Below are 11,207 nucleotides of genomic sequence, written 5' to 3'. Positions count from 1 at the left end.
AATTTAATGTCTTTTAAATGTGGCAATGATGGTGATCAACCAAATGAAACAAACATTTCTTAACAAATTTTTTTTATTCGAAATAAAATTCTTGTATTAAAAGAAACTTTGAATCCAATTCAAATGCATTTGCACATGGTAAAAGGCTAGGAGCTTTCACAAAAATAGCTTGTATACTTTTAGGCGCACATTAGAAACTTTAATATCATAAGTTGGAAACAGCGTCTTAGATTTCATTTGTACTGTACCGGATATAAACCGTGCAATGTAGCAATGTTCAAATACTATGTTAAAGTGAATTATACGGTTATATTACTGAATGTTATTTTCTGCCACAATTTTTCTCTCCTTATAATATTATATGAAACCGACAATATATATATACATATAAATATTAAGCAATACTAAAAGCGTCTAACGAAGCAGCGAAATAAAAATTGCAAGTTGTTTGAATGTTAGTGTCATTTGCTTTGAAGTTTGTTTGCTATTTAGCAAAATTCCAAATAATAGTTTAGGCCCTGTCATGTGTACAGTTGTGTTAAAAACTAAACTCACGAAATTAAGTGACAAGTGTTCGCAAAAAAATAATAATAATTTTAAGTGAAAATAAAAGTCAATTTTTTATTTGTCGAGTGCAAAGTGGTAAAGTAGAAAAGTGGAAAAACAAAGTGTTTTATAAAATCATTGGCCTGTGCTCTAAATTGCTTGTCAAACACATAACCACAATTATACAAACGTATATGGTGCATATAAGTTAGTTTTATTTGCTTTGTTTTCCATTTAATCTGTCGTCTATTGAATTTGCTGAAATACCAATCCAAATGCTACAAAAACATTTACTGCCAAATGCCAATGCAAACAAAGAAAGTATTGAATTGAAAATATAAAATTCATTGAATCGCATAAAATGGAAAATACAATAGCAGATTAAAGCGAATTACTGTTGTATTAGCAAGGATTGCTTAAATATACATTTGAATTTTATAAAATCGGTGCTTTCCCCGATTAACATATTAAAGTGTTAAATAAAAAATTTTCTTAATAAGCATAAATATTTTTTACTGACTTACAATTTTTAAGAAGACGGCAACTCTCTTTCCAAAATTATTTATGATTTTTTTTGAAATCTAAAAAACTTATATTTTAAAAAAAAATTTCATACAAACTTATTATTTCTATTTTCTTGAATTACATTTTTTAAACATGTGGCAACTCTCCTTTTCCAAGTAATATATTTTATATTACATTCTTCACAAAAATACCTCCAGCAGAAATATTATTATATTTCCATTTTTATTTTACTTTTCGAGCTGTAGCTTGATTAATATTTGTGAACAGTTATCCAATCTTACATTTTTTTACTCAAATTTAACGAACAAATGGCAACCTTCTTCCACTTTTATTTCAAAATTCATTTGATGCTTACTAAACGGCTCCAAAACCTCAAACTAATTTATTTACTTTGTTAGCAAAGCCATTAGTTAGTTGGTAATGATATATTTTTTCCTTTGTTGCCATTCTTTTGCCAGAACTCGTACGCATGCCCACATGCGTCCTGCCGTACATTCACTCTATTTTGCACGAGCGTATAGAAAGTATTGTTCAATTTTGACCAAAATACAATGAACTGAGCTGTGCTGTTTTGAAAGGTTTCGAAACATTTATTAATTAAACTGCAAGTGTTGGAAAAGGCAAAAGGCTACATAGAGAGAGCAGAGCATTAAGCGAATAGTGCCCAAAAGAAGCAGCGTTCAGCTCAGCTGTACTGCAACATGCAGTAGCTACATTTATCAGGGGTTGCAGCAAAAATAAAGTTTTTAATTAACAAAAAACAAATTAAGAAAAAATAAATGAAAAACAAAGCGGAGTAAGAAAAACCAAACCGAAGTGAAAATTATAATGTAGCGGTAAGTGTTGGGGAAAAATTGCGAAAGTTGCATCGAGATAAGCAGAGCAAAGCTACAAAACGTTCGGGAAGAAAAGGGCAAACTTTGCGGAAGCAGGAAAAGCGGAGACATAGATGTTGAGGAGAGGAAAACCGGAATGTGCATAAGCGTGTATTTAGTGTGGTCTTAAAGCAATAGCTTGCAACTGATAGAACGAAAATTGAGCAGGACGCACAGCATTTTTTAAAATGTAATTTTGTTAAGTGAAAATATTGAGACACTTCAAAAATATGGGCCACGTGCTGCAGTCAATAAATTGATGGCAATTAAGAAAGCTTACCACTAAGAAAAAAGCATCGATTTAGTGCGGATATGATGTTTTATTAGGATTTTGTAAAAAAAGAAAAAGCAATCGAAATGTGTGCACTTGAGCTAGAGCTTTCTTTGCTGCGGTAGTAATGGATATTTGGTTGACTATTGCTATTGTCATTATCTGTTATTAATTACAAAAAATAGTGTTGTTGTAATGCTAAAGATATGCACTAGAAATATATCAGGTCGTTTGCATCAGTCACTCGTTTGGCTGCGATGTTTTTCATATAAGTTTACAGTTTTTGTCTTCACATATGGCTTTGTGAGTTTTGTGTCCATATATTCATGTATGTGGTACAGTTTTCAATATTGCTACTGAACTTTTATTATTTTAACATTGGATTCGATATTTTTGTTTAAACTTCTTGTTGCTTCGCTGGCGTATACGTGTTGGTCTCTTGCGCTGGCTTGGCAAGTATCATACGATTCATGACCAAGTAGAGCGCACCGCCAAGTATGAGTTCGCCAATACCTATGAGGACAGCTAGCAGCCAGCCGGGTATAGCCATACCAGCTAAAAAGTAAAAAAAAATGTTCATGTAAGCGAAATTATATGACAGAGCTAAGGGTAAATTAAAATATAATATATATACATATATAATAATAAAAAAGATCTCAAAAGTTTGTTAAATTTAGTTTAAAGTTTTTTTATTTTGAATAATTTAGATAGAAGAACGGCCAATTGTTGTACATATATTCAATCAAATCTTCATTTTATGCTTAACTTACTAAAGTAGCGGCGTGTCAGTGTCCTACGTCCGCGCATCACACGTCTGGTCGCCTCAGATTCCTGTGTACAGAAAGCAAGTAGAACTGAAAAAAATTAATAATTTAACGAAATGTGCTTTTCAAGTCTTAAATATTTTAATTAAAAAATTACAAAAAAATTTATATAATTTTCATTTCGATCATAAAACTTCAGGATAAGAAATTATCAAATTCGATCGGGACTACATCTTCACGTGCCTTAACATAAAATCTTAATTGGAGGTCATTTTCAAAGTAGACTCCGGAGCCAATACAAGCATGACAACACGAATGAGATGGCCTTCGGTGCTTTCAGCGATTTTTTGTCTTTTTCGTTTTTGGCTCATTTTTAGAGTGCCGTTCGCCAGATTGTTGAACAGTTTAGTCATATTCATAAGCTCAAGTATCGTCGATAATAATGATGCGTTTGATGAATATAGGGTCCTCAGCTAGCATCTATTTTGTGACCACCGAGTAGAGGTCGTACGATTCATACCCAAAACATTAACCAAAAAATCCATAAAAAATGTTTAGATCCCTAGCTATCTGTTTGATGCCAAACTTGATATTTATATTGGAAACATAAACCTTCATAGAAAACAAACTCGTTTAATTTTTTCTCCAGACAAACTTTTCAAGTCATATGAAAACAGCTGCGCAACACACCCCAATTGGCATATATAGATCAAACTCCACATGAATATAAAAAAGTTGTTTCGACCTTGAAAAAAACTGCGCTCGCAGTCCGGGTCAAACTTAATTAGAATAACCTAACCTAAGAAAACCTTATATAAATTATCTGGCAACCCTTTGAAACTACATTTTCCTTTGGAAATACCTCCGCCTGTCCAAAAAGGTTACTTAGGGAATATAAGGTGTTCTTAGACCTTATATTATTCATGTAAATTTTGAATCAAGCGCTTACTTTTATTTCTATTATTTCCTTCGATGTTATTCGTAGGGTAATGGTCTCAACTTTAGAACCGTGATGGATTGTATGAAATTGTATTTGATTGAAAAAATTTATTTGAACAAGGAACGACTTTCCGTAGAAAATAAATTATTCTTGAAATAAATGTTTGGATTCACCCTTATTTCTAAGCACAAATACTCCGTGAATTGCCAAATTTTAATTCTGACTTTGTCGGAAATATAATAAAATTTTAAATTGAATTTTAAACTGAAGGTTGTCTTGAACGTTTAGAGCATATATTTTTTTTGACCGTGTAGAGCAATTTTCTAAAGTTCTCAAAAAATGTTTGAAATGTTTTCGAGCCTGAACACTTGTAATTGAAATTGCAGCAGTCACTTTGATTGAAAAGTATTCGCAAGCATGTATACCCTGCAACTGCCAGAATGCAATGCTAATATTTTATATCTGAGTTACCTAATCCGAGTGAAATATTGTGAAATTCTGAAAATTCATTACCGCCTGCAACTAAAATGCAGGTTCTGACACTGGCTGAGCTTGTAAAGAATGCCTCTATTCCAGCAGCACTTTTAACATTAAAATAACAAATAAACGTGCTCACAGCCATACGAACATGTGTAAATCACGCAGACTGGACAGACACATGTATGCCGTTCGTCAGTGCATTAATGTCGATGAAGCGCACCGGAAAAAATCTGCATAAAAATCCATTACTTACGCAATACGGGGAAACAGGTAAAAAAGCAAAAGCAAAAGCAACAATGGCCTAAAGTAAACCTCGTGCGAACGGTAGTAAACACACAAGAAACAAACATCGAAAAAGAACGACGAAAAATGTAGCGGAACTCGATAAATAAAAGCCATTTTTTGACCCTACAAAAAGTGCAGTAAAAGGCAAAAAACAGTTCATCATCATCAGTGTCACTATCAACGTCGGACTCTCGCGTACCTCCAGCATCCGCTGCAGCATTGTATAACCCACAACACTGCAGTTACGTGAAATATAACAACAATGCTGCCACAGTGTTCAAGCAAAGCGAAAAAAAACTTAAATAAAAAAAATAATATGGTGCGGTGGCTGGTCGCTGGAAATGGTGCGGGTTCAGGTGCACACGCGTTGGCGACGCCCATAAAAATTGGCTAACCTCCGGTGTTGGACAACGCCCTGCCAGCGAGCGGTGCACCTGTGCCAACTGGAATATAGTTCCCTTTTTTATCTGTTCTTTGTTAGTGTTTGCGTTGCATAATTCCATTTTGTTATTCTATGCGAGCGTGTGTAAGCGGCTGTTTCGATTTAATTTATGTAAAAACTAAACATTCTTGCTCCAACTGTTGCTATTGTTGCTCCAATCACATCCCTAACACTTTAAGCCTTTTCCCATAAATTTGTTCATACTTATGCTCCACCCTTTCGTGACAGGTTTGTGTATTTTGAGCTTCTGCTTCGAAATAAATGCCGATTATATATGGAAATCTGATAATAGTTGCATTCGCTGCAAGTAACGGAAATTGCGAGTATGCTATTTTTTCGAACTAGCATAGGGTTTTAAGTATTTATAAACACTAGTCTTTTTCACGCTTTTGAAAGCTTTTATGTATTTTTTACTTGATATCCATCAATTCCAAAAATTCGGTTTTTACTCTTCTAAGTCAGGCCATGAATCAAAAACAGATGACATTATTCAAAATATCCAAATACTAACGTTTAAAATTTCGTTTTCTGGTCAAAGCAGGTTTAGCGGAGAGAACCTAGAATGAGGCGACAATTTTAGATTGTATCTACTACGGACTTAAGTTACAAAGCACATGAATGAAAAGAAAAGAAAGCGAAAGTTATTTGTCAGCCACTTTGCGAGCTTTATGGGACTCTTTCAGACAATTTCTCATTTTTAGAACAATAATATCCCCTCCCGCAAGCATCATATGAGGCAATTAAGGTGTCAGAAGCCAATAATAAATTGTTAGCTGAACTTATTTGATTCGCAAATTTGAAATGGAATCAGGACTACGAAAGCTTGCAGAAGTGTTTTGGGTATAATATTTTATCACAACCGAAATATTTGAGTGCAACAGTGCGCTTAGAAGGTCGTATCGAAAGCCTGCCTAATATCGAGTCATCATAAAAAACAGTGGTTGGAAATGGACGCGTTGACATCAGGCAGACACCTGAGGATCGACGTTTTTTATGCATCCACTTAATATATGTATGTATTTTGGTAAATGTTTTGGATATTATTCGTATCCAATGCTGCACTCGTACTATAAAATATATAATTCTACCATGATTGTAGCTGACTTGAAAGTAGTATCACCACTTTACATATAATAATTGAAAATTACAGGAATAAATTATGACTGATTTTTATTTCTGATTGATTTTCAGTTCTTCAATAAACTCCTCTGATTAAATACGATTAGAAAAGTGAAGCTTTTGTAACGCTATCTTTACCACTCTTACAATATATTTCCATATTTAAGCAGCGATTTTTTATTTACCGTTATTTGGAAACTGGCATATAAAAAGCCACAGATAGCGTTAGAGTAAGAGTACTACTTCAATGTGGTATCCACTTATCCTATTTATTGAACAAACTAGCCTTCTCATGTCGAGGGAAATTCAATATAATGGAAGAATTGTTTTATTCACAGCCAAGCCTCTTGTAACCAAAGCTAAATTACCTAAAGCATTTCTAAAATACAGAGGATTCTCAAAGGAGTGTTTTAACCAATAGCAGGGAGACTATTAAGCCTTAAATGTGAGGAAAACTTCTGTCACAAAGGCAACTATCCTAATTGCTAGTGACCTATTCATCAATTAAACAAAGATTTGACCTGAAATATTTCAGCCACTTCTTGCGGTATATTTTGCATTAATCATATTTTATTTTACTTTTGAGTAACACACACTACATTAGGATCTGTAACGATGACCTCATTTCGGAGGTATTCAAACACATTTATACTCGGGGTATAACTGTAATTCATTTGTGTTGAAAATTCTAGCATAACTTTCATTTATTCAGCAGTTAATGACTAACAATAACTGTATTTATGTGTTTTTGTGGTGTGAGTCATCTTTGTTTTGCTTATCTTTTGTAAATAAATACAAACAGCACTGATAAGCAAAGAAAAATGTTTGTAGAGTTTTACTTTTTTAGCGAGCAGGTGTAGAGAATTCTGAATAGAAGCATGTTACCAATATTGCGTAAATTTCATAAGAACAAAGATATGTACATATGTATGTATCACATACGAGTTTATGTAGGGCAAACACACAGAGAAACATAAAGTATAACTATTTTTTACCCAGAAAGATCACCAAATAAGTTGCACTTTTTTTCACTAAATGCATTTTGTAATGAATTCTTCAGAGCTGTAATTTAAAACTGAAATGAAAATATTTCGTTGCACTTATACAAAGCACGAGTCGTTCTAAAATTTAGTAAGATTTCTGTGATGGTCTTCGGTAAACTGAACGGATAGCACCAAGCGATAGGAAGACCTCTGCGTAAAAGTACGATAAGCGTTCCAGGCAAGCTTCGCAGTGGAAGTGATAAGATAAGACTTTATGAGTATTGGATATCTAGTGATGAAGGGGTACTATAAGCAAGCTTTTTACAGTGAGCTTTTTTGCTGCAACACAACACTTGATAAGGCATTACTTTATAAATACCTCTCCAATGAGTAACCTTTTTGCTTTGTTTTGAATTATTTTTCGTTTATTTTTTCTTTTGTTTTATGTTTTTCGTGATTTACTTCATTTCTTCCTTCATATCTTAAGTGTATACCTTTGCCTATATGTTTTATGTACATGAATAATAGCTTTTTGTTCCTATGTGTCTTAAAATGCAATTGATCTAACTAATGGCGGCGATATTTCAAACGGCGCACAGTTTTGTACCGATAGCCATCGTCGGCGAGCGCAGCTGTTTCTTCTTCTGGTTGCTGCTCCGCAACTTCTTGGCCTTCCTCTGTTGGTGGCAGGTACTCATTAGCTGGTAGTTCATTCACATCACGACGGTGACGGTATTCTAGCCGACGTACTACTTTGTATCGGTAACCGTCGTCAGCTAAGACGGTAGCATCATCAGTAGCTGGCTCAGCAGGTTCAGCAACCTCAGTAACAACAGTTTCTTGAGCTTCCTCAACAGGTGGTAGATATTCGTTTTGTGGAACTTCATCAACATCGCGGCGCTTGCGGTACTTCAAGCGACGGATTGTTTTGTAACGGTAACCATCAGCAGCCAATTCGGTTCCTTCTTCAGCAGCGGGCTCTACTGGCTCAGCGGCTTCAGTAACATCAGCAACAACGGACTCTTGAGCATCCTCAGTAGGTGGAAGGTATTCATTTTGAGGGACTTCATCAACATCGCGGCGCTTGCGGTACTTCAAGCGACGGACTGTTTTGTAACGGTAACCATCAGCAGCCAATTCAGTTCCTTCTTCATCAGCAGGCTCAGCTGCTTCAGCAACCTCAGCAACAACGGACTCTTGGGCATTTTCAGTAGGTGGGAGATACTCATTTTGTAGAACTTCATCAACATAACGGCGCTTGCGGTATTTCAAACGACGAACAGTCTTGTAACGGTAACCGTCAGCAGCCAATTCAGTTCCTTCTTCAGCAGCGGGCTCAGATGGCTCAGCGGCTTCAGTAACCTCAGCAGCAACGAACTCTTGAGCGTTTTCAGTAGGTGGGAGGTATTCGTTTTGTGGGACTTCATCAACATCACGGCGCTTACGGTATTTCAAACGACGAATAGTCTTGTAACGGTAACCATCGGCTGCCAAGTCAGTACCTTCTTCAGCAGAGGGCTCAGCTGGCTCACCGGCTTCAGTAACCTCAGCAACAACGGATTCTTGAGCATCTTCAGTAGGTGGGAGATACTCATTTTGTGGAACTTCATCAACATCACGGCGCTTGCGGTATTTCAAACGACGAACAGTCTTGTAACGGTAACCGTCAGCAGCCAATTCAGTTCCTTCTTCAGCAGCGGGCTCAGATGGCTCAGCGGCTTCAGTAACCTCAGCAGCAACGGATTCTTGAGCGTCTTCAGTAGGTGGGAGGTACTCATTTTGTGGAACTTCATCAACGTCACGGCGCTTGCGGTATTTCAAACGACGAACAGTCTTGTAATGGTAACCATCAGCAGCCAATTCGGTTCCTTCTTCAGCAGCGGGCTGTACTGGCTCAGCGGCTTCAGTAACCTCAGCAACAACGGACTCTTGAGCATCCTCAGTAGGTGGTAGGTATTCGTTTAGTGGAACTTCATCAATATCGCGGCGCTTGCGGTACTTCAAGCGACGGATTGTTTTGTAACGGTAACCATCAGCAGCCAATTCGGTTCCTTCTTCAGCAGCGGGCTGTACTGGCTCAGCGGCTTCAGTAACCTCAGCAACAACGGATTCTTGAGCGTCTTCAGTAGGTGGGAGGTACTCATTTTGTGGGACTTCATCAACATCACGGCGCTTCCGGTATTTCAAACGACGAACAGTCTTGTAACGGTAACCGTCAGCAGCCAATTCAGTTCCTTCTTCAGCAGCGGGCTCAGATGGCTCAGCGGCTTCAGTAACCTCAGCAACAACGGATTCTTGAGCGTCTTCAGTAGGTGGAAGGTACTCATTTTGTGGAACTTCATCAACGTCACGGCGCTTGCGGTATTTCAAACGACGAACAGTCTTGTAACGGTAACCGTCAGCAGCCAATTCAGTTCCTTCTTCAGCAGCGGGCTCAGATGGCTCAGATGGCTCAGTGGCTTCAGTAACCTCAGCAACAACGGATTCTTCAGCGTCTTCAGTAGGTGGGAGGTACTCATTTTGTGGAACTTCATCAACGTCACGGCGCTTGCGGTATTTCAAACGACGTACTGTTTTGTAACGGTATCCATCAGCAGCCAACTCAGTTCCTTCTTCAGCAGAGGGCTCAGCTGGCTCAGCGGCTTCAGTAGCCTCAGCAACAACGGACACTGGAGCGTCTTCAGTGGGTGGGAGATATTCGTTTTGTGGGACTTCATCAACGTCACGACGTTTGCGGTATTTAAGACGACGAACTGTCTTGTAACGGTAGCCATCATCAGCCAATTCAGTTTTGACTTCAGGAGCAGGCTCAACGGATTCTTCTACAGCGCTCTCTTGGACTTCCTCCGCGGGTGGCAGGTATTCATTTTCAGGTAATTCATTTACATCACGACGATGACGAAGTTTAAGACGATGTACTGCCTTATAACGGTAACCATCATCGGCTAGCACAGTGTGTTCTTGTGCAGCCTCGTCGACTGGCGCTAAGTATTCTTGTACAGGCAAACTGTTATCCACAACGGGTGGCAGATAGTCGGCCGGCAAAGTAGCCGCACGAACAACTGCTATCACAGCAAATGCAATCGGAAGGAATCTCTGCAATATAAAATAGTTTGTATAGTATTATTTAAGTTTTCCATTTATTTGTTTATGATTTGAAGGCGTGTAGGCGTTGAGCTATGCTTTCACTATCCTTTGAAAAAGCACAGCCTGTGTTTGGTGTAACTGGTGGATTTCGCTTACCATTATTGCTGTTTAATGCTACTTAATGATTGAAGGTAAGAATGTGTTATGCTTTAATTGCAAAAAGTACATGTTATTTATACCCAAAAATATTTTGTGTAAATTTAAATATAATTACCGAAATATGAGCAAATAAATTGCTTTATTCACATGTGTGTGTGTGTGTTACGCATTCGCAATTACGTACACTTTAGTTTTATTACACTTTTCTCTACATACCTATGTATGTATGTATATGTGGTACGGTGTTGATCGTTTAGAGCATCCCAAATGAGATGAAGTGAAGACTCAGCATTTGGATACCGTATTTTGTTGCCGGAGTTAATTTGCTATTTAATTGTGGTGCTACCAACAAGCGCCCACTGCTCAATTACGGAAGAAAAAAATCGAAAGTGAACAAATTGCTAAGTTTAGCGGTGTTTAATGCGTTGTTGCTGGTGTCACTGCACACATACATGCATACAGATAACGATGAGAGTATCGAAAAGCGGTCGGGCGATGTTCAAGCTCAACCTATTTTATTGTTTTTGTAATTTTTATATATATTTGTGTGTATATAGTATATTGGACATTCAACAAAATTCATGTACATATGTGCCCATAATTTTGGCAGTTGTGCGCATGCGCGCGGGTTGCAGAAAGCATATTCAATCCAATTCGGATGCTTTGTAGCCCGTTTTCAAGTTCAAATCTAACATACATACTATGTATCTTTCAATTGTCTTCAAGTGGCG

The 11,207-nt window shown here is 37.2% G+C and overlaps 2 protein-coding genes across 2 annotated transcripts; both read right to left on the bottom strand.

The window, feature by feature from the left end:
- Positions 1-2,246: 2,246 nt before the first annotated feature.
- LOC126762540 (uncharacterized) lies at positions 2,247-7,420 on the bottom strand. Its single transcript, XM_050479370.1, has 3 exons — positions 7,243-7,420; positions 2,988-3,071; positions 2,247-2,772 (listed from the first exon to the last, which is right to left on the bottom strand). Exons 1-3 carry the CDS (start codon positions 7,286-7,288, stop codon positions 2,615-2,617), a joined length of 288 nt encoding a protein of 95 aa, XP_050335327.1. The 5' UTR covers positions 7,289-7,420; the 3' UTR covers positions 2,247-2,614.
- A 245-nt stretch (positions 7,421-7,665) lies between these two features.
- LOC126761573 (paternally-expressed gene 3 protein) lies at positions 7,666-10,353 on the bottom strand (the record flags this gene model as incomplete). Its single annotated transcript, XM_050477877.1, has 2 exons — positions 7,666-9,507; positions 9,700-10,353. Coding segments are annotated over 2 exons (2,364 nt in total), but the record flags the coding sequence as incomplete, so codon positions are not given.
- Between the last annotated feature and the right edge of the window lie 854 nt (positions 10,354-11,207).

This window comes from Bactrocera neohumeralis, chromosome 6 (assembly GCF_024586455.1).
Source record: "Bactrocera neohumeralis isolate Rockhampton chromosome 6, APGP_CSIRO_Bneo_wtdbg2-racon-allhic-juicebox.fasta_v2, whole genome shotgun sequence".
Lineage (NCBI taxonomy): Eukaryota > Metazoa > Arthropoda > Insecta > Diptera > Tephritidae > Bactrocera > Bactrocera neohumeralis.
This window is presented reverse-complemented; position numbering and strand designations above follow the sequence as displayed.